The sequence below is a fragment of the Desmodus rotundus genome, chromosome 3 (genome assembly GCF_022682495.2).
Source record: "Desmodus rotundus isolate HL8 chromosome 3, HLdesRot8A.1, whole genome shotgun sequence".
NCBI lineage: Eukaryota > Metazoa > Chordata > Mammalia > Chiroptera > Phyllostomidae > Desmodus > Desmodus rotundus.
The window spans coordinates 174,845,712-174,870,034 of NC_071389.1; the positions used below are offsets into that span (position 1 = coordinate 174,845,712).

Genomic DNA, 24,323 nt, shown 5'->3' on the forward strand with positions numbered 1-24,323 from the left:
TCTTTTGTTGGATAGGTTGTTTTCAATCATTCGTTTTTTGCACATAATTCTGTAATAAACGTTTTGGGATACGTTTCCTTAGATTGGAAATCACGGACAGGGGGGCAGGCACATTTCCGACTGCATGGGATGTTGTCAAAATGTGCTCTAACCTGATATCAATTCACATATCTATCAACAATACGGTTCCTTTTTCTCCATATTCTTTTCTAGCCCTTGCTTGTCTCAGCCCTTTTAATATTTGCTACTCAGAGTGCTGAGACGTGTGAATTTTGTCTTTGCTTTAATTTTCTGTTTAGGAAGGAGGTTGATTATCTTTTTACATATTGATTGGTCACTCAGCTTTCCTTTTCTTAGAACTGTTTGATTCTTTGGCCCATTTCACGGGTTCTTTTCCCACATTCTCCTGCTAATTTGTTATGCAAACTTTGTCATATACCACATTCCTATTGTCGTTCTTTTATTGTGTCCTGTGCCTTCCTTCTGGATTCACCTTTCTTACTGAAACACATCGATTAGTAGCTATTTAAGTTAGTATGTAGGTGTTAAATTCTCCTACGCTTTGTGTACTAGAAAATTTCTTAATTTCATAATTATCCTCGATGTAGTTTAGCTAGGTGTGAAACTCCAGGGGAACAGATTCCCCTCAGTACTTGGAAGATATTGCCCCAGTGTCCTGCAGCAATTATGGTGGAAGAGAAATCTTCCATCAGTCTAATAGTTATTCCTTTGTAGATTTTATGCTTTTTTCCCCCTTTGGTACCTTCTAAGTTTATTTTTTTTTATCCTTGATAATCTGTAGTTTGCCATTATATATCTAGTTTTGGTTTTATTTTTGAATTCTACTGCTTGATGCTTAGAATGCTTTGCTAATCTATGGATTCATGTCATTCCTCAAGTCTTAGAATTCTCATCATTATCTCTTTAAATATTGTGTCCATCATTTCCTCCATTCTCTTCTTCTTGAACTTTTAAATGTCTAGTTAGAGCCTCTCGCATCTCCATGCTTGTGAACTGTCTCACTGTTTATGGGGCAAATGCACAGTATTGTCCTTCAATCTAGTAACTCTATTTAACTTATCAGTATAGAATTTATCTCATTTATGGAAGTTTTTCAATTAGTTCACTTCATTATTTATTATATTCAGAAAATTTTATTTTTAATTTCTATTTGTTAACCAAGATCAATTAGTTAACTTTAAATTTAATTAAATTAATTTTGCCTAATTTCACCAATTAAAATACTTAACTGATATTTTTAATTTCTAAAAATTTTAATTTTATTCTATGTGTTTTCATTTTATTTCTACCAGTGTTTGCTTCATTATTTCTTGATTTTTTTGATACAATTCATACATTTATTGCTTTGAACATCATAACATACACAACATGCTGTAAATTTTTTGTATTGTTATATAAAATATAATTTGAAATGTTAAAGTTGTTGTTTTGATGTCTATCTTTGTTTAAGCGTAGATTTCTTCCTGTGTTTTGAATTAACCCTAGGCTAAATTTATGTATTCTCATCTCCCTAATTTTTGATTATCCCTTGCTGTTTTGGGGCAGTTTAGCCGTTGCCTCCTTGTACCTCACCAGAACCCCAAATCTAGAACCAGAGCACATAACATTATTCAGGGGTGCTGGATACTGTGGGTGATATAGGGGCCATCACAAATCCATTTCTGGAGTTTCAGGGAGCTAAGCCCGGTCCTTGATAGTAAGACTAGATGTGTGTTTCCTGCGTCCCCAGGCTTTGTGAAAAAAAGCATGTTCACATATGTTTCAATCCACTTCCCCTCTTAGGGTTTCTCTTTGTTTCTGGTTCACAGAGGCAACTCTCATGTTCTTGAACTTAGCAATGTGCTTCTGGTTTTCTTTTTTGCTTTGTTGTAAGATAAAGAGTGTATGACAAAGCAGGATTTAACTGCATTAGTTTTTACTAGAAATCTCAACATTAAATTTCGATTTTTCTTTTAATAAGATTTTTTTAAATGACATTTAATATGATGATTTTTCTTTATTAGTTGTCCCACATAATGAAAGCTGATGTCCAAGTTGAAGATTATTTTATGTTCTTTAATCACCTTTGAACCATTCATAATCGATCATGACTAGGCAGTTTTTAAAAGTTCTGATGTGACTACCTCAGACAACAGATGAAGAAACAAAAGCAGATATGAAGGAGAGGCTGTGTGAAGAAAGCAGAGGCAACCCTATACTAGTTAGCAATTGCTAAGCGGTGCTTCTTTCTGAGATCGCTCTGTTCTGATGGACTAAAGGATCAGTAACCTTTGCTTGTGATGTAACCAATCTAAGAATGCGCCTCTTCTGTCACAGTCCTCTTGAGAGAGAGGGACCTGGGTTTAGGCCCTCACCTCTGATGGCCTGAGCAGGGAAAAGGGACTTATCCTGGGCCCCAGGCCAGAGCTCCTGTCTTGTGTTTAGATGACAATTAGAGACCTGAGGACACCACGGATGTGAGCTGCCAGCCGCAGCCACTCAGAGCCCAGGCTGGGGGGAGGAATGGGGGCACTCAGTGGTTACCATCATAGCTGCTGCCTTAGTTCCAGTCTTCCTTTCTTTCCCAGGATATCTCACCAGCTTTCTAAATTATTCTTCCTTCCTCGAATTTCACCTGAATTGTTCTTACTTGTTTCTGTTGAAAACTTCGAAGCCTGGAGACTACCCGATTCTCTCACTTTTGTCAGAATCAATCTTCAGCCAGTCACCTGCACCTCACTGACTTTTCCCTGTTCGATCTGTTCGATTCTCTTCTGCTCCCAACCCCATCAGTATTTTCTATTTAGTGCCACTGGAATTGCTTATACTTATTGAACTTATAGTGGGCACTACACACTTGGTCAAGGATTTTATTTTAATTTTTTACATTACAAAAATATTTACATTATTTTATAGCACCCTCTACCAACTCAGGAAAATATAGCCCGCAAGCCAAATCTGGCCTGCCACTTACTTACTTCTGTGTGACTTGTGAGCTAAGAATGGCTTTTACATTTTCAAAGGGGTGACAAAAATTAACAGAGGAACAATATTTCGTGACACAGGAAGACTATGTGAAGTTCAGATTTGGTGTCTTCAGTGTTTAGAACAGCACGCTTGTCTGCTTGTGACCGTCCACGGCTGCTTCTGAGCTGCAGCAGCAGGGCCGGATGGTGGCAGCAAGGCTGGATGACCCTCTAGGTATAAAATATCTATTATCTAGGTCTTTACAGAAAATGTTTCCTAACCCCTAGAATAGATTATAGATCAGAAAACTAAGAGTTAGAGAAAGGAAGAATCTGTCTAAGGGTATGTTACCGTTTCCAGATGTCTCTGGCTCTCAAGTTCATGCTTTGAACCACTTCCCAAAATACCTGCTTACTCGTTTGTCCATTCCAAAGCAGGACAGAGAAGCCTGTGGGGTACAGCTCTATGGCTAGAATAAAATTCCCCCATCACATCATATTATGTCATTTCTTTGTATAAGATCTGACATCATTCCTTATGCCTTTAGATTAAGGTCTAAACTCCTCTGTAAAGTATTCTAGGTTCTTCCCAACTTTTCTAACCACTTTTCCTATTATTTTCTGGAGCCACAAAGCTTGAAATCTTAACTCCTTGCAGTTCATAAGTGTGCCATGCTGTCGCACGCCTCCATTCTTTGCACACATGGTTCCCTTTCGCTTCGACTGTAACACTTTACATTTTATGTTGATTTGGAAAATTTTCATTAATTTTTCAATGGTTGTTTTTTCCTCTGGGATGTCTTCCAATGTCCGCTAGGAAGACTAGGCACTCTCTCTTACGTCATTCTCATATAGCACTTCTCATTTCTTGTAACGGCTTGTTGATCTGTCTTTTCCACATTATTATACCATCTTTGAGTGTGAGTATTTCTATTGATCTTTATTTCTCTGGCACATGGGACATGGCATAGAGAATGTTAACAATAAATAAGATAGACACTTGTGAATTACTTTTATTTATAATAGATACACTTGTGTAGAATATTTTATTTGTGGAGTGTCTCCATGTACTCTGCAGTGTTTGCAGACACTATCCCCAGGACTACGAACAGAGGAGACAGTTGTGTGTAAATAGTATTTCCCAAGTTCTAAGCAGTTGTTTTCCTGTGTTATTTCATCTGTTGAAACTGCTTCTTGTCTCTGAAGTGCACACAATGGACTGAAAGTTCTCAGTCATTTACATATTAATCAGATGTCAGAGCCCAAGGGTTGTGAATTCTTTTGAACTGGCCAATGTATTTGTGTTAAATTTACTCTTTGCCCAGTTTCTCAGATTTCTCCCAGAGGGCCAGTCTCAGAACAACTGTAGAGAAATATCAAAGGAGCGCCCCAGGGCCAACTGCTTCGTCCTGGCTTATTTCATCACGACAAGGTGCAGTTTTATTCTCAAGAGCAGAGGGGCAACTCTGTGAGTAGATACTACAGGTGTTTCCTAAACTTTTCAGGAAAACTTTTCACTAGGAAAATAAAGATGGTTATATCATTTACTAACAAATAATGATAATTTTAGAGCTCAAAAGTAATCTTACCATGTTTTTAAATTCCCCTTTTTATGAAGAGAAAGCTGAGCGCCAAAAGTTACCTCATAACTCACATCATAGAAATATTTGTGCCCTGGCTGGTGTGGCTCAGTTGGACTGAGTATAGGCTGTGAACCAAAAGGCGGCCAGTTGGATTCCCAGTCAGGGCAGATGCCCAGTGGGGGGCGCTTGAGAGGCAACCACATATTGATGTTTCTCTCCCTCTCTTTCTCCCTCCCTTCCCCTCTCTCTAAAAATAAATAAAACATTTTAAAAAATAAATAAAATGACCTTATTTTTTTAAAAAAGAAATATTTATGCATTGATATAGTGTTTATATTCCCAACCTATTATCCCTTTTGAAATCTGAGATGATGTAATTGAGCCTTTAAAAATGGGGTAGGAGAGGAGAGACAACAAACCACATTCATTTTTACTTTTTAGAAATTAAGGCCAATTTCCTCTTCTCTTTAGGATGTAGGAAGCTGAAAGTCAGTCTCATTTCCCGACACCCAACAGTAAGAAGAAAAAGCTAAATAACTCATGAGATCATAACTTTTCTGGCATCTGTCAGAGAGCTGAGATTGCAGGGCACCTGAATGAAGTAAATTCCAGAGAGTGACAAGCTCCTCTGAGGACTGAAGGGACACACTGTTCACCTTTAGCAGAGATGGTAGGAAGAGGGGGACACAAAGCAGGAAAGAAGGAAACAACTATGATTTTAATGAATTCACAAGGACGAGTATGTTCTAAATGACAGTTTAAAACTGCTCTGTCCAGTAAGTTAGTTACTAGTGCCTGTGGCTATTTAAATTACATGTCTGGATAAATCAATCAAAATTAAATAAAACAAGGGGCAAGTCAAGGAACAGGTATAAAGGACCCATGGACAAAGACAACAGGGCTGGGGGGGAGATTGAATGTAGAAGGTGGGGGGTGGGTAGGGCAGGAGAGAGTAATGGGGGGAAAAGGGGACAACTATAATTGAACAACAATAAAAAAATTTAAAATAAAGATAAAAAGTATTTACTGTACTGGATAATGCAGGTATGGAACATTCCCATCACAAAAAGTTCCAGGACAGCGCCAGTTTAGAGTGATTGGGAGTCCACAGGCCCTCTCCAGCTCCTTCCCTGGGCCTTCATCAGGTGCTAAGGGGAGATACTGAGGGCAAGAGAGCCACCCTCAGCCATGGCATGCAGGTGATAACTGGTATCACCAAAAGATCAGGGAGAAACCGTACTTAATTCCCAGGACCTTTCTTCATACAAAACAGAAGCTTTAAGGTATTGGGCAGTGGCAGAAAAACTGCTCCCTCCCTTCTCTCAGGCAAAGGTACGCCACATCTGAGGGATAGGCAGAAGTATAAGATGTCGGTTCCCGGGAGAGGGGCAGAAATGCTTGGCCCCACTCACGACGCACTCATATAGCGTCCTCCTACTACCCAGGGAGAGGAAGGAAACAAACTGAAGACCTTCCATGGATGTGTCAGTTTATAGTGAGGAGTAGGAACGCTAAGACTACCTCACTCGGGATCACAGGGCCTGCCTAGGCCTGAGGCTGGATCAGGAGAACCAAGAACCTCTCTCATCCGCACCAGAATCTTGGCACTGGTAAAAAGCGACAGTACTGCATTGTTAGGGGAGGGCAGAGTCATAGAGGGCTTCTGTGGGGCAGGGGTTGAGGACTTGCTGAGCACTGAAGCTGAAACCGGAGCGCTGGGAAACACCCTGGACCCTGCTGCGCTACCGCTGAGGAATGTCAAATCTGTGATGAGCTGAAGATGACTGATGCCCTAAACCCAGTACAAGTAATGGCTAGATCGACTCAACCTCCCACACTAATGGTTTGGTAACATTGTAGATTTAAATTTAACAGTATAATAATTACATTAAGTATAAATGCACTAAACTTTCACTATCCAAATTGGTAGCCAGTAGCCACATAAGGCTATTGAGCACTCAAAATAAGGCTAGTGTAACTGAGAAAGTAAATTTTTAATTTTACTTAACTTTAACTAATTTATGTTAAAACTAAAAGTGTTATTTTGTTTTTATATTATTATATATTAATGTAATATTTTGAATGCAATGGATTAAATAAACTGTGCCATTAAAATTAATTTCACCTTCTTGAAAAGTTTTCAAATTTTTCTACCAATAAACGTAATATTACATACGTGGTTAACATTCTATTTTTATTGGATAGTGCTGGTCTAAACACTTCAGTTAAGAGGCAGAGATTTTCCAGATTGGAATAAAGCAAGATCCAACTCTATGCAGTCCACAAGAAACCCACAAAGACATAAGTAGATTGAAAGTAAAAAGATAGAACAAATATACCATAAAAGAAAACTAAAATCTATATTAACGATCAGACAAAATAGACTTCAACACGTGGCACATTACTTGAGATAAAGAGGGACATTGCACAGGATAAAAAGCTCAGCTCAACAAGACAGTAATCCTAAAAGTTCTTGCACCTACAACATCACAACAGAGTTTCAAAATATGTGAAGTATAAACTGTGTGAAAGGAGAAATAGACAAATCCACAGACATAGGTGGAAGCTTTCTCACTCCTCTATCGAGCGTTGTTAGAACGAGCACATGGAAAAGCAGTGAGGGTAGGAAGAGCTGAATAGTCAACGTGACCTGACATTTATGAAAATGTCACCCAACAAGTACTCACATACTCACAGCATATACAATAATATACACAATATTTGGGGCCATAAAACAAATCACAATAAGTGTCAAGTAACTGAAATCATGCAAAGTATGTTCTCTGATCACAACAGCATTTACTTAAGAATCAATAAAAAGATCTCTGCAAAGTCACCACACTCTTAGTCTTTCAGCAACGCACTTCCAAGCCCACATGTCAAAGATGAAATCATAAAGGAAAATAGAGAGTATTTTAAATAGAACTCCCTGCACATGCTAAAATTTCAATGAGATGTTCCAGAAATCTTCTAATCCAATACATATCAAAGTGCGTTATGAGCCATTCGCTGACTCTAGCTTCGTCTAGTCAAGAGTGGCTGAGGGCAGCTAATGAATGTTGAGTCGGCAAGTCACTACAGTTTTATTCTGTTTTGTGTTTTGTCTTTTTTTCCTGGCTCTTCCTCCTATTATTTGCTTAACTAAATTGAATTAATATTTATCGGTCACCTAGTAAGCATAAGGCTTATGTCAGATGCTGATGCAATTATGAAAATGAGTAAGGCAAAGCTTCTGATTTCAAGGAATTGTATTATAGGTACTGCATACCTAGATCTACTGCCTGGGTCTATTAACTCTCGATTTACCTTTTGTGGAACTTTTTTAAGATACTAATTTACCAGGCAAGTTCTTCCTTTGCTTCGACTAGGTCCCTACATTGGTTCATTATATCTATAAACATTGAAAGTCTTTGGTCTGTGCCTTTCCTAATTTTTAGGACTCAATACAGATCTTGGGACTCTGCCAAGGGAAATTTCAATTAATTTTTTATAGACATGTTAAAAAATATGTCCTCTAGCTTGATTCTGAGTTCTTTTTCTTGGTGTTTTTCTCCTTTACTCCAACAGAAAATATGTCCTTTTTAAAAAAAATGGTTGATAGAATAATCATATATAGTTGGTATTATAAAAATTGCAGCTGATGAAAAATTTGCACTGAAGAACAATGAGCAAAAAGAACTTTGTTGAGCCATTAAATTGTTCCCGTGATTAACTCTACCATAGCATAGATAACAGTGTTTCTTCCACACCTCAACACATACAGTAGAATTACATCTTACTTGGAGATTGGGTATTAAAGTCAGAGTAAAGTGAGCATCATAGTTAAAACTAATATAGTTAAAACCAATCCTAAAAAATTCCTGATATCAGCATTAACTCGTTCAGACATGGACTACTGAAGGTTAAATGCCAATGACTTTTTTTTTGGCATTTTTTTCTTGGATGCCGGATGCCAAGGCTGTTATGAGGATGTGGTAGGGAATAGCGCTGATAAATCCTGATATCCTTTTTTCTCTCAGCTGAAAATGTAAAATAGAATTTGAGCAGACTGAATATGAGTATAAATTCATGTTTCAAAACCCAACTGCTTAATATGAGAATATGTGTTATGGCAAAAATAACTTAATTATGATCATACTATTAAGTAATAGAAAACTACATGGTCCAACCATGAATCTAAAATTGTCAGTCAGTCTTAAAATACCTCATTCAGGTTTACTTTCTTTTGGTTTTAAACATTTTAAACATAATGCAATAGTAAAATGTTATTAAATTTCGGCAACAAATCATGTTAATATAAAACAGAACTTTGAATGTATGGGACTTGACTTCAAGGAGAATTTATGTCACTTGACTTCGCTTGATCTTGCCATTCTGGGCTGATTTTTCTTTTAATTGGGATTTCATAAGAATGCACGCAAATAATCAACACAAAGGACAATATTACACACGATGCTTACTTGTTAACACAGTGATTGATCTGGATGGCTTGGTAACCACATGTCCATTTACCACGACCAGAGTGATTATGTAATAAAGGCCGTGATAAGTGGCCTTAAAGATAACAGGAGGCGGCAAAGTGCTGTTGAATTGCTCAAATTCGAAGAAGTAATTTTTTGATTCACCAGTTATCTTCACAACATACACAGATGATGGACTCATGACATCTGAAGCTTCTAAAGAGACAACGATGCTATTATCATCTTGAACAGTTACATGGAATGTTGTAGCATTCTGTTTAAGAAAAGAGAAAACACGGAAATGGAGGTCAAATTCAGATCATTAGCAATAAAGTTATACGGAGATAATTTTTCCAAAACTAATGTGGTAAGCATTACTTTGTAAAACAGAGTTATACCGTATACAAGGAAAGGCAGAAAGAGAGATTAAATCTCTTATGTCTCATGATTTTCTTGGGGTTTTACTTTGAGGATTCTTCTGAATTGAAAAGGTGCTTCCAGTGCATGGGTTGTGTCATGTAATAAACACAAAATAACCATCATGGGAATGAGCAAATAATGAATGGATGAAAATCGTCTTGGCATTCAACGTCCAGAGAAGCCCTTGTTTTCGGCTGCGCTAGAGAAGCTATATGGTTTGAAGAAGCACCCTATTTTACTTTGGAGGGAGAGCCCCCGTGATAGCCCTGGAAGAATTCTAGAAGACTGTTTGAAGGCACTTATTTCCTCCCTCACCTCCCACTTGTCAGCTCTGAAAAAATAAAAGCCAGCCCTGAAAAACCCATGATAATCCTCCTCATTAATGGTTAGCCAGCTCTTACTAACCAAAGCTAAGATGGTCTTTGAGGAAGGGACCGAGACTGAGGATCCACAGTGTATACGGGAAACAGTATACATTGTCCAGCAGTCAGTGGACTAGAAACTTCGCCCCCAGTCTCCAGGCAAATGTTTATGGGCAGTATTTGAAAAAGCACTTGTGTAGTTGGTTTAAATATTTCTTCCTAACTTTTTCTCAGACTCTACAGGCAGAATCAGTCCTTCTGCTCTCTGGTCTCATGCACTTTGTGCCATTTTGCACTTTGTACCATTTTCTGCTTTGTTTTCAACTTATCTTCTGGGTATGCAGGAGCCTGGACAAGTGATTTCATGACTCTGAACCTCAGACTTCTGTTCTTTGAAAGTGGGAAAGAAGAACTGCTGCAACTTGCTACGGACTTACAGGGATCCAGAGGCTACGCCGGGCAGTCTGTCATCTCAGTTATTATTCACACACTTGTCTATAAACACGATCATCTCACTTAGTGTTCAAATGACTGCGTGCGGTGGTAGTATTGTTTTCTCTTTTTAAATTTTATTATTATTTGTATTGTATTTTTTCTGTTACCATTTATCCCCCTTGTGTCCCCTCCCCCTCTGCGATCACCACTCTGTTGCCCATGTCCCTGAGTCCACACACATTGTTCTCACACAAAGCAAGCATACAATACCTATCACTACCGTAAAAGAAACTACATAGACCTAAAATGTAGGAATAGTTTTTCTTCTTTATTTATTTTTAGAAATCGAGTTTTTACAGGTCCTAGGACTTTTAAAGACTATCTCACCGAACAGTGTAATGCTGTGTTAACACTGAATAGACTTAATTGTGTCCGTGCTACTGTAAGCACACTGGGCCCTAAGGCCTGTGAGGACAGAGACTGTGTCTTATCCCTCGCTGCACATCCAGCTCCAGGACCAACGCCTGGCATCTGCTACATTTCCCATTACACCTGGGAGGTTCCTGGCCAGTTTGCAAACCAAGAGTACTTTTGGGACCAAACATAAAATGGGGCCCATTCTATACAGTTATGCATTATGGGATGATGTTTTGGTCAACAGTGGACCACCTATGTGATGGTGGTCTCATGAGATTATAATGTAACAGAAAAACTCCTATAGCCTAGTGTGGGCAGTAATTATGATGTCAGAGCCTTGGTAACGTATTTTGCAACGCATTACTCATGTGTTTGTGGTGATGCTGGTGTACACACACAGACCTACTCCTGCACTGCCGGTTGTGTAAAAGTATAGCACATAATACTTGATAGTGACAATAAGCAACTACGTTACTAATTTTTGTGTTTACCATACCATACATTTTATTGTTATTTTAGAGTGGACTCTTTCTACATACAAAAAAGTTTGCTGTTAAACAGTGTGCTGTGTAACGCCAGCAGCAGCCCGTCACTGTGCTCGATTCAGTCTCCTAGTGTTTTGTACAGGAACATGCTGCACAGGCTTGCAGCCCAGGGGCCGTGGGCTAGATGACACAGCCTCGGTGTGTCGTAGGCTAGCCCATCAAGGACTGGATGAGGGCCCTGCGCGATGTTGGAACAGCAACAAAATTGCCTAATGATGCTTATTTCTCTGAACTGTTCTCATCATGTTAAGTGGTGCCTGCCTCTCTTGCCAGTGGCCCTGGCGGAACTGTGAGGCTGAACCACATTCTGAATATGCAACAGCATTGAAATCTGGATTTTATTCATTATTTATGCTATTTATTATAGGAGCTGATTCACTAACTCATAAAACAATAAGTTTACAAACATCACATTCATATTTATTAAGAATTTTTTGCTCTATGTTTGAACAGCCAATATCTGAAAGTTTTATGATGATGAAAAGAATCGATTCAGTTTTGTAAATTGGTTAAGAAATATATGTCTGTCCTGTCACAATGCTTCGTAGACAGTGAATCTTCCAGAGAAAGCAGTTCATCTTTCGAAATGTAAGGGTATATTCGGGGATGGTTGTATCAGCCCTGAAAATAAACACTGGTTGTGTGCTCCCAGGTTGCCAAAAATAAATCAGGGAGGGCTAATCAGATTCAGTCAGTGGGACTATGAGAAGAAAGCAATAGACCAAGGGAGATGTAGGCAGTGAGCCTGAAAGAAACGTCAGCATGAGATTCTCCTCTGTCCTGTTTGCTTCTGCTTTTGCTAGAATCTCTATTCAGGAGAAAATGTAAATATACGCTGCAGGCATGTAACCTCTGCTGAGAAGTGGAGAGAGAAGGAAGAGCTAAAATAATAGCAATGGATCTGACAAGCTTAGGCAAGGCCAACTCTGATATGTTTGGTGAATAGAAAAAATTAAAACTTTTTTTTCTGAGATGAGTAATAATATCGCTTGACTCTGCAGTGAAAATATTTTCACTAAAATTTCCTTTGCATAACAAATTTTAATATAGAAGTTTCTCTGGGATACCACCCTTATTTCACACTTGAGAGAACAGTGGTACAAACTGATGCAGAACAAGGTCTGGGGTCCACGGGTCCTTACGGTTGCTGGTACGATTCCTGCGCTAGGGGTAGACTGCTCCGGGCCATGAAAGGGGCCTGCGTGCTTGGCTGCCGGGAGGGTGGAGGAGCCCAGGAGCCTGTTGCCTGCTCCATAGCCAGTCCTGGCGGCTATAGAACATCCCAGAGGCAGAGCAGGCAGCACTAAAGAGGAGAAAAGTGCAGATGAGTCCCTAGGCTGTGGGACAAGGAAGAGGACTGGCCACGGATACATACAGAGATGCACACAGTCAGAAATCCTGGGAAGTCCTCCAACAACCCGACAAATGTAACAACCGTTTTCTATTGACTCCCTAATCTGGACCAATCTCCAGAAATAACAATCTTCAGAAATAAGTGTTACTCTCCTCATTTTACTCAGGGAGGTTAGATAATTTGCTTAAGAGCACGGCAACAAATGTGGTATCAATAGCCTGAGTTTCATTCCTTTTCTGTAGCCTATAACCTATGAGTTTGTGGCAACCCAAGGTCCTCTTAACTTCATCTTCTTAATTTATGAACTAATGGTAATTCCTAGAACTCATAGGATTTTTGTAAAGAATAAGTGACTTTTATAAAAATGATAACAGTATGAACTCAACACTTATTAGTTATATTTCAAAGGTTATTGCATTTTAGTTAAATCTCAAATCACTCAATGAACTTAATTATAAACTTTCTATAAACTTTCACTTAACTAACTTCAAAACACTATAAAATTCTGTAATTACGTTCCCTGGATATTTATTCACACAGCATCAGAGAGCTATCTGTTTGTCGATTCACAACAAACAAACTTTAGCTAAGTGTCGACATGGCGTGAGGGACCCCTCTAGGTGTTGACAACAGGCAGATGACTGAGGCAGGTTCTGGGACTTGGGAGCTCAGGCTTGTTCAGATGCATAATTACAACACAACTGGAGTGTTACCAGCTACGGGCTTTGAAAACCTGTCCGGGAGATACCTGTTCTGTCTGCCTGTCTGGAATCCCTTCTAAGATTATACCTTCCTCTTTAGGAGCACTGCTTCTTTCCTACTCTAAAGCCAATAAAGGGTCCTCACGGGGGTGCTAATTATGACACCCCCCTCCCAGGTCAGAGAAGGAGGCACCCTGACTCAGTCTGGGTGAACCATGGTCCCCAGTCCCCTCTCCAAGAAGAGAGTGACAGGGATGCACATGTGGACCACGCCCACCAACTAGAACGCTTTCTCTGAAATTTTATGACTGGAATTAGTGGGAGGGAGCTTTCTCCTCTGGGTTCAAGTGTGTATGGACGCAAAGCTGGAGAACTCGGTATCTGTAATTTCCACCCCATGAAGACAGACAGCTGCTTAGGGGAGAAGTCCTGGTCTCAGTCATCCTGAGGCCCAGGCACTGCGCCGCGTGGGGACGTGAATGAACAAATCTCTGTTCGTGGTTTAAGTTTTTAAAGCTGGAATTCCAGAATTTGCAGCCAAATGTGCTGGTCAGCAGAAGAGAATTTTTCAGGGATGCAGACATAAAGAGAAAGAAGTGATTAATTCTGCTTCTGCAGATAAGTATGAAGGAAGGCTTCAGAGAAAAGTCATCTGGAAAAGGGGGAGAGAGCCCGTGGTCCGCTGGAGTGGCTGGAGAGTGGGAGGGTGCTCAGGGGAGATAGCCCCCTCTGAGCAGGGCCTGGTTAAGGAGTTGGGTATTGTTTAGGCCAAAAGGAATTATGAATGTTTCAACACAGAAAAGTGACATGATTAGACAGGTCACAGTTTAGAAAGACTGATATATTTAGGAGTATAGATGGACCCATATTAGTTAGGAATTGGCGGACTGGGCCCATGGAAGGCCAGTAGACAGGAAGGAGTCTTTTGCAATGGTTCAGGTAAGACAGGATGAGAACGTGAGCAAGTGCCGGCTGCACCAAATCTGCCCATGTGACGTGCCTCTAGAACATCATCAGTGCTCCAGTTGGCATCCCAATCAATGGTTAGACGTGTTAGAGGGCATTTTAGAAGGAACACTTAGAAAATTCTGCTGTGCTGAGCTTACCACATCAGAAGTGATGGGATGCTCGGTTCTTTTGAATCATGGTATTAACGATGTCCGGTGCTTACACAGCACTTTCAGATAGCCATGAACTTCTGCACATGTTTAATTTATCCACTTAGCCTCCTATCTGGCTCCCAGGAAACCTTTTCAGCAAGATACTCGTTCTTTTCATTCCGTTCAGGAAGATCGAAGTCCCAGAGCTGCCCTGCCAGAGCAGGGCTTCCCCTGACGCTTTCTAAGAATTATTCACCACTTTCTTTCAAAACTTGTCAGAGCAGAATTTGAATGTTGATCTCAAAGGCTAGGAATGGCTTCCCTAATCTTCCATTACTCATGCAATTATTCTTCAGATATGTTTTGAGCAATAGCTGTGTGTCAGGAACTTTGCAGGACACTGGGGATGCGCTGTCTGGGAGTAAAGAGAGAGACAGGTCTAATGTGCCTTTGTCCTTCCTAGAACTGTGCCTGATCAATAAGAATAGCAATGATGATAATAAGGACGATGATAACATAATAAAGACCATTAACTTATGTAGTGCTTATTATGTGCTGCCAGGAACTGCCCTGAACCTCAGACACTAGGCCCTTGCTAAATAAATATATTTATAATCTGCTGTGTAACACCACACTTCTTTATATGTAGCCTAAATGTATCTTTTCAGGTAGAGTATGTCAGTTCTCTCTCCTTGCCTGAGTCCACATTCACGCCAGCTCTGCCTTTCATGTTTGACAGGCTCACATACATTCATTCCTGTCTTTATGTTTTCATAATGCAGAGCCCTCATTTCTGATGCCTCTCTTTTGGTAAAGGGGCCCAAACTCCAATGTCAGGCAGGCCATATAAATGTGAGAAGCAGTCAAATGTAAGAGGATTGAATGATAGAATAGTAAGAAAACAGGAGGATGCCTGCATTGTCCAAAAGCATCATAAAAAGCACAAGTACAACAAAATAAAGCTACACTGGCCAAAGAGAAACACACTACAGGCTGACTCAGCCCATCGGCTATCACATCACAACCCTTGACTTTGCTGCATTGTCGTTTCCCTGATCAAATGGCTCAACTTCGGACCCCTGGCTTCTAATCTTGTTCTGTTTCTTCTGCTCAGCTAGTGTGCAGAATAATATCTGAATTCTGCTACCCATCAAGCATTAATTTAAAGTAAATACAAATGATGTTTCCTTATCAAGTTGTCTCATATGTGCGTAAAAATGTCTGTATATATACATATACATTATAAATATATATATGTAGTAATTAATTTTAGATTTCCAGTATGGACTTGGGGTGGAAGCTCTGCAGAACTCTTACTTTTGAGGATTAAACAAACATGCTTGAGGAAAGAATTTAACCTGGCATTTTTATTTGGAAAGGAACTGTTGTGATGAAGAGATGTGCCAAGATATTATGTGATATGTAAGATCATAATATTAACAATAGATAACAGTTCACATTTTATAAAGCACTTTCAAATACATGTTCTTGGTTGATCATCAAAACATCCTATTAAGTTATTATCTCACTTCACAGATGAAAACACTGAGGTGCAAAGAAATTAAATGGGTTTCCCAAGCCTTCTCTATTATACTGTGGAGGAGCTGGCACTCAAGGCAATTATTTAACTACACATTTTATGAGTCCATTATACTACAGTCCCCAGTCTGTAAGACCCTGGAGCCAAAATGATTTGTCAAATGCTACCATTTATATCTGTGCTTAACTGCTGGTGAGCTCCCTCAGTACAAACCATGACTTACTCCTCTGGAGTATGATTGATAGATGCTCAAAAAATGTGGTATTGTGAAAAAGGCAATTTGGGAGACAAAAAGAAATTTGGGAGATAGCCGAACCTGGGTTCAAATCCCACATAAGGGATGGTCTGTCGTTGTAATTCCTTGGGCCTCAGTTGCTTGAGATAAATTATGGAAACACTAAAACCTAATGTGATGAGGTTTTTGTGGGGGAACAAAGAAGATTATATGCGTATATTTCCTAGCCCAACACCTATCTAGTAGGTCCTCCAAAACCAATAGCTAATTGTTGCTACAAAATTTATGGTCTGTAGTTTCTGAATGACTTTCTCTGGGAGATGTACATTTTAGAGGTTGTGTCTTTTGAGGTCACTAATTGTATGATTCACATATTGTTCAATAGCCATTCTGACTTTGTATTCATTCAACATCAGTGTTACCTTTTTTGTGGCATTATAAACAAGAGAAGGCAGCATTTCTTTTTCTGCGATGCCTGTGTCTCACCGCCTGAGCTAAGCTGTTTGACTAAAGGTTACCATAGGAACAGTATCTAGGACCTACTGTGCTGAGAAATTCAGGAGCCCGTGACCCTGTGCCTCACTGATGGTTGACTTGAGAGGAAGTGGGTCCACCACCTAGAATGCCAGAAAATACATTTGTTCTCCACAATATAATGATCTGGCCAATTCTAAAAATAAACAATACTTTTCTGGCTTAATGTGTTAAAAAAATAAGGTTTTCTGACAAGTTAATTCTGCCTGTGGAACAAGTGTTATTTTCATAAAATGAAGCACTGACAAACATAATTTTGCCTAATTTTAAAAATTCCCCACCCTCTTTTCTATTCTTTTCTGTATTTGGAGTTTTAAAATGGTTTTACCTTGGAAAGATGCTTGTAGCAATGCAGCTGTCCGACTTGCCGAAAGATACTGTGAAAGATGATGGTGCTAATCATTTATTGTAGGATGAATGAGTTCAGTCAATCTCCCCACAGGCTCGGAGTGTCTCTCCCACTGTGACAGCAGTTAATTAAGTGCTGATGATAGCTGACAAAGAGCGCAGTCTACTTACCAAACATGTGGTTCGCAAAACAGTTAGGTACGTCCCTGGTGACCTTTTGTAAGCACTGTGCTTTAACTCCCCTCCTGGCTGAGTGTTCACATCGTCAACAACAACACTGTCAGAGCCTTACTGCTAATAGCTCCTTCTGTCTGCCACCTTTGCCGGGATTTTACGGTGTTCCTAGGAGGCTGATCCCTCCATGTCATTTGAACCAAAGCCCAGACATTACGGGAGGTGAAGGGCAATACTTTACATACATGCTTTGCTCCATGTTTACCTTCAAGCAGTTCTTAAAAACTCAGCACCTACCGTGTGCCTGGTGCTAAGGATGTGATGGTTCAGAAAAAAAATATGGTTCCTGTCCCCGTGGTGTTTGTAGTGTACAAAAAAGAGAGGAAATACGCCATTTTAAATAATTCAGTCATTATGAGAGCAAAAGCATTGTTGAGAAGTGCATAATGGTAGTAGAAGCCTAACGGGAGCCTAACCTAGAGGAAGGAAGAGTCTATATGCAGGTAAGTACAAGCCTGGTGATGAACTGGAGGAAGGAGAGGGTCTATGAAGAATGGTGCATATGCAGACCTGGGGGCTGGAGAAAGTACAATGCATTTGAGAAACCAGAATAATATCAGAATGTTCAATAGTAGAGATGAGATCATGGGATACTTTGTAGGTCCTTCTAAAAACATTGAGGTTTACTGCTAAAAACAGGCTGTCATCTATGGGAGGCCACTTAGGTTTATTAAGCAGGGGAGTGAAATGATAAGATTTACATTCTGAAATAGAAGAAAAAATTATTATGTTAACTGTTGATTCCCAAATTCCTACTGGGGAGAACTTGTAATAATAATAATAAAAAAAGATGATAATGAACCACTTGGAATAGACTTAAAACTGACAATGTGAGCAGAGGGATCGAGGCAAAAAAAAAATAACCCAGCCAAATTACTATTCAAATTTCAAAGAGAAAAATGCTTTATTCTGGAGACTAAGGGGAAGAGGTAAGAGGAGAGGGGCTAGAAAACACATGGAGAGAAGAGCCAGCAAGATGGTGTGATGCTGGGGTACAGAAGGGGCAGTCAGCTGAGGGAAAGATCCAGATGGTGAGGAGGTCAAAGAACATTTAAAACTGGAAATGGCTAATGTGCCACTCAAAGTGCATTTGCAGTAGTAAACCCACCTCTGCTCCCCAAATCCCAACCTTCACAAATGTTTGCTATGCTCACAAATGCTCTGTGTGACTGTAGCACTTGTGACTTGCTGGAGGGGCTGAGTTTCACACCCTTGTGTTAGGGCACAGAAGCTATTTGTGGAATTTGAACCCTGAGGGAAGAGGAAATTGTAAGAGTGAAAACGTCCCCCAAATAGACAAAAATCCCAGAGGATTTGAACTTCCATGAGAGAGAGAAAGGGATTTAAAGCCAATTTTATTTAGGTCTCTAGGGGGCAGGAAGGTTAAGAGCTGGTTGGTAAGGATAGGCAGAAGTAGGGGTGAATGAAGTATATTAGGAGAAAAGTGATGGTGGCTAGGACCAGGTATCAGGAGAAATTTAAATACATTTAGTGACTTGAGACTTGATTGGTTGTGGTGTTGATTTTGTACAAACACACTTATCATCATCAGCAGCACCATCAACATATACAGAAAAGACAGCAGGTGAGCAGATATTAACAGAACAGGAGTAAGGGTGATGTGTCATGACTTTGTTACATGAATGTCACTTTAAGATCAGTCATCTTCATTGCATGGGAAGTTAGAGGACATTCAGGTGTAGAGGGGAAAATAGTGACTTACAGCAAATAGAGCTGAATGTGAATCAGTTCCATCACATGCAAACTACCACTGAGAACCCTCTCTGAACCTTAGTTTCCTCACGTATAAAGTGGGAAAAGAATGCCTACCTTACATTACCTTCTATTATGAGATTAAAATGAAAAAAAAATGTAATTAAGATACATGCCTTATTTTAGGCCTTGCACATATTGAGCCTAATTTTGATGTTTAAAAAAGTGGAAATTACACTTAATAATCTGGCTAAGGAAGATCTTGTGAGCGGCCTTGCAAAGCTTCTGAATATCATAACAAACCTAATAGACAATAAAGGAAACTTAAGTTTTCACTTGTATACAAACCCTCCACATCATAACAAATCTCTAAAATAATAATCATGCAATTTTTCAGTATGTGTCCTTCAGGAACACAGCTCATATTTGTTGTTACCTGAACTAGTGGGAAATATAATTCAATTGGAAATATCATTTTTCATCCTTATTAAAATAATTTCAAAACTAGTCTAATCCTCTTATTTCTCCCTTCTTCAAAATACTGAATTATGAAGAGTAACTGAATTATGAAGAGTAACAGAATTATGAGATTACAGGATCTTGGTAAAATAATAAAAGTATGAAAAAGGATTTTGAAAAATAAAAGCATAAAATTCAGGGTAAATTCTTTTTTGCTTATTCAGTTGTTGAACATAGGCAAGTTATGCAGCCTCTCTGAGAGAGTTTTCTCATCTGTAAAATGGGATTAACACGTTTTCAACTCCACTTTTGTGATGACTGCATTGGATATTGTCAGTAAACTACCCAGCACCACTGGGGGCATTCTAAGTGCCCAACAAAAGCATAATTCTGACCCTGTGACTGTTCTGGGTTTAAGAACTTGGGGGGAAATCACTGATGTTATTATTTATTGTCAAATAAAAACCAGATTTAGAGAAAAAGGGGGGTCTTTGACACTCAAAATTTTCCTCCATCTTTCCCCAATAACCACCCCCCTTATCTGCCACTACTTCTCTGTCATGACCTGCAGGAACCCCACGAACTAGCCAACTGTCCACCCCGTAGGCTCCCGTGCTCGTCTGCTCTGTGGTCCTGTTTATATATTCCTTCTGCCTGGAAATGCCTTCCCCAGTCTCAGATATCTGCTCTATATCTGTCCCTGCAGCTCCATCAAAGGCCACCTTCTTTAGGAAGCCTTTATGAGCACCCCAGAAAGAATCAGTCTCCTGTAATCCCACAGCCCTCCAGCTAAATCTCTCCCAGGATGCATCGCTGCACATGGGATCACACAAACCCAGTAACAAGCAGACTGCTTGTCACGTAAGAGGTGGGAATAATTTTAAATGGCTCTTCACTCTTACCAAGATCCTGCTTTCCTCACATCAAGTATTTATACCATCTATTGAAACCATTTGAAGTTAACATTTTGCATATTCATCTTCATTTGACAATGTTAACTTTAAATCATCACCATTTCTGACTTTGCACGGCATGAGTAATATATTCAGCCAGCACTGATGCCATTTTGAATCACAAGAAGGCCAGAACAACAATCTGATATTTATGTTTTATAAATGAAGCTCAAAAATGTCTTTGTCTTTGGGAACAGCTGTAAAAAGACAGAATGCAATTTATTGCACCAAGTGAAAGGATCCCATTCTTTGGGTAAGGATGGCATTTCTATAAATCAGGCTGTGGTATCTGGTAAGGAAGTATCATTACTTTTACTTGACATACTACCCTTATTGTTAATCGGCATTTCATCACTAAATGTTTGCCTATTGCCCTCTGTACAAGATGTATTTTAAAAGGTGAAAAATAGAAATGTTTGCCTCACTGAAATAATTTTAAAAAGTAGATTTTGCCATTAGAAAATCCTGCTGATATGGAATCTAACTGCAATGGTGAACATTTTTCATAGGATTCTTTACAGAAGTGTTTAAATCTCTTTCCACACCTTGGTCTATTATTTTAAGGTTTCTGTTCTTAAAGGCAGCAGATGTTGTTGGTGGGCCGACACAAGTGCCATATGCCAGTTCGCAGTATTCTGCACTGTTTACATTCAATGATCTTTATTTAGAAAGTTTTTATTCAATTGATAGGAAAGACTTAATCAGGTCACAGCATGCAGTGCTCTTGCCAGGAACTGCGTGTGGAATCCATATGACTTTGTAAAAGCGATGCCAATGTGCTTTAAGTCCTGAAACATACCTTCCCATCTTCGATGCCCTGAATGACAATGTTCATAATCAATATTAATTTTCCATTTGCTGACTACTCTATTTCTGTTTCCTCCTCCCCGAATAGGATTACCTTTCTCCCTTATTTACCTCTTTTTTCCCCTCTCTTTATATTGCTTCTCATAGTCTTCTTTGTGCTATATTTGGTCAGTTTTGTATATAGATTTCCTGATAGATTTTAACCTCCTAGGGATAGGCAACCAGATTTCACTTATTATCTGTCATAGACTCTACTAGGGGTGTCCAACCTAGTAGACCACCCATCTATGTTACATTAATTGCGCCTTTAACTACACATTTTTACTGTGTGCCAAGCCTTTTCTTATGTGTCAAAGTATTTATTATTATAGCTCAGTTCCCGGGCTGTTAGGGTAAAGTCATATCACTGTATTGTAGAAATAACAGAATACTTGGCCAGAGAAAGAGAGATACTAGGGAGTGGCAAGGAGGTGAGTGGGTAGAGACAAGGAATTGCATGAAGAGGAATGACTGAAGGAATTGTAGAGAAAGAATGAGTGGGAGTTAATGGAGAAAATTTATGAATTGGGAATAAGAGTTTTAGGGAACAATAAAACATGATGGAATAAGACTGACATTTTGTATCTCTGTTGTTTATGACTCTGCCTGTTGTTATTTAATACCTGACAGAGAAGAAAACCAGGTTAAGTTTTGAGTATCTCAATTGTTTCCTTATCCACAATCCACGTTCCTTTTTCCTCCTATGACTATATTACAATTTGTTTCTGATTTGCAGAGGATACATCTTAAAGACTCACAGATAAACCATTAATAAATCATACGTTACTATGGGAACTAATAGAGATTTAATCATCTGACTGCCCATGCAGAGGCCTTTCATCTGCTTGGCTAAGAGTGTGCTTGGAGGCTCAAATAATAGGTGGAAGATTGAACTTCAGGACTCCTTTCAATTCATAACTTTGAAGAGCTATGAATTAATAAAAGCTGAACCTATGAGTAATTTCTAAGACTATTAAGAGATGCACGCCAGATTTCCTTTTAGGTAATAAGTATTCAGGATCTGTTTTCTTCAAAATGACAATTTCTCCCAAGCCTTTTCCATTAGCTTAAGCTTCAAGGAAACAAATCATGGAACATTTACTGGAAGAATTTAATAATACTTTATGATAATTCAATACAATATTTTCTGAATCTATTGCTACATAATTTATAATAAATATGATTAATTATATATGTTTAGTATATAACAATATGACTCTCTGTTTCATTGGAATAAGAAACACTATTAACCCGGTACTTGTTTAGTTGATTAATGTGTCTACTTCTTTGTGTATTCCCTTTAGCATCCGAAGTGAGAAAGAGATGGTGTGTTCGCGGGTAATTACAATTAAGCTCATACTAACTGCTATAATTAAAGAAAAGAGTAATAGCGACAGTAATAGCTAGCATATATTAAATGCCTGATATATTCCAGGGTTGGTTCTTCCTGGTACTTTAGATTAATTATGACTAATCCTTAAAAAATATGTAGAGTTTATTATTATAACTTTATAAAAAACTATAAGCCAGAGGAGCAGGCATTCAGATAGGAGTAATTCAAACAACAATTTGTTTTTTGCTTTTTATTTTATTTATTTTTCATTAAAACTTTTTTCAATCACACTTTACATTGAGTGTAATTTTGTATTAGCAGATACAGCACAGCAGGTAGGTGTACAGCCTGGTGGTTAGACAATCCTATACTTTACAAAGTGGCGAACCACAATTTGTAATGCTCACTTGGTGTCGGCTACAAGAGCATGATTGTGAGCAAGGAAGACTGGTTTCAGCTCTCAGGAAAGTCAATTCTGAATGAGCAATAACACTGAGAAGCAGCAAATATTATGACAAGAAGCACAAAGTCCTCTGGTAGCGAGAACACTTTACCTGGTGATGGTGGGGTTGCTGCTTGAAAGATTAGCTGGGCTCCGCTGGCAAAGAGACTGAAGTGTGGGGGATGTTTCAGGCAAGAGAGACAGGGAGCAGTAGTGTGTTCAGGGACAGAGGACAGCACAGATCCTGCCAGACCAGGAAGAGCCTTGAAGGTCATGTCCGGGTGATTGGGCATGACCTTGGGGCAGCTGCGGTGTTCTAAGCGTGATGGCCATGATTCGATTTTCTTTTGAGAACAAAAGAGCGAGTGGTAGTATGGAGCCTTGACTGGGGGAGAGCAAAATAGAGCAGGTGATCAGTTAGAAGGCTGAAGCAATAAGTGAAGCAAGACTTTCCAGACTTCCCAGTGGGGACAGAGATAAGAGGGACAACGAGAGATCATTAAGGAAGTATTAGTAGAATCTGGTAAGTGCTCAGAGTGGGAAGGAGCCTTGGAGATTATGTTTTCCAAACTTCTTAATACAGATGAGGAAACCCAAGGCCCAATGGTGGCAAGGTGCCCACCTAAGGGTGTCTGGCTGGTTAGAGGAAGACATTAAATCCAGGTCTTCTTGAACCCACTCCAGGCGTATTTCCATTACAATGTTTTGCCCTTCCGAAGCCTGCCAAATCAATCGTTTCCCTTTCTGTCATAAGAAATAGAGATTGCTGAGGTGGGCTTTCTCTGCATGCTGTAGAGGTACAAGGCAAATCTGGCACTCAGATGAATGGCCAGAGCTGCTGTCCAAGAGGCAACGAAGACTGCCTTCGGAATGAAGACATTAAAAACAACAACAAAGAAACTGGGTTTTTCCACTGCATGTAGTCACAAATATCCTAAAAGTTATTATATTGTAAGAGAGGTAAAAATGCTTACAGCGCTTTAAATTAGGGCTTTTTAAACTTAAAAGGCCCTTAAAAGGATTCAGGTCGTCTGGGATGGGGCCCAAGATCCTGCCTTTCTAAGAAGCCCCTGTTTGATGGTCATCCTGCTGGTCCACAGGACACCCTGTGAGCAGCAAGGCCTTCCTTTTCAGCTTTTACTCACAGGTTGCAGGCTTGAATAATCGGCAAGGCCCCGAGACATGGAGGCTGAGCCGAGCCAGAGCAAGTCAGTCCCGTGAACTGGGAGGCATGTGTTGTGTGAAAACAGGTGACTGCGTGAGCAAGATAATTTCTGATCTGCCAAGGTGTAGCCATCTTCGGAAGAGGATGGCTCCCCTCACCGGAGCAACAACACATGCAT

At 39.5% G+C, this 24,323-nt stretch overlaps 1 protein-coding gene across 2 annotated transcripts in view; it reads right to left on the minus strand.

Annotated features, from left to right (window-relative positions):
* Positions 1-24,323, minus strand: part of PTPRO (protein tyrosine phosphatase receptor type O) — a 195,011-nt gene that overhangs the window by 83,005 nt on the left and 87,683 nt on the right. For both annotated transcript variants that reach the window (XM_053921772.2, XM_024575591.4), the window contains exon 2: positions 9,010-9,283. In XM_053921772.2, the coding sequence (XP_053777747.1) occupies positions 9,010-9,283 (274 nt within the window). The remainder of the gene's footprint in view (positions 1-9,009; positions 9,284-24,323) is intronic.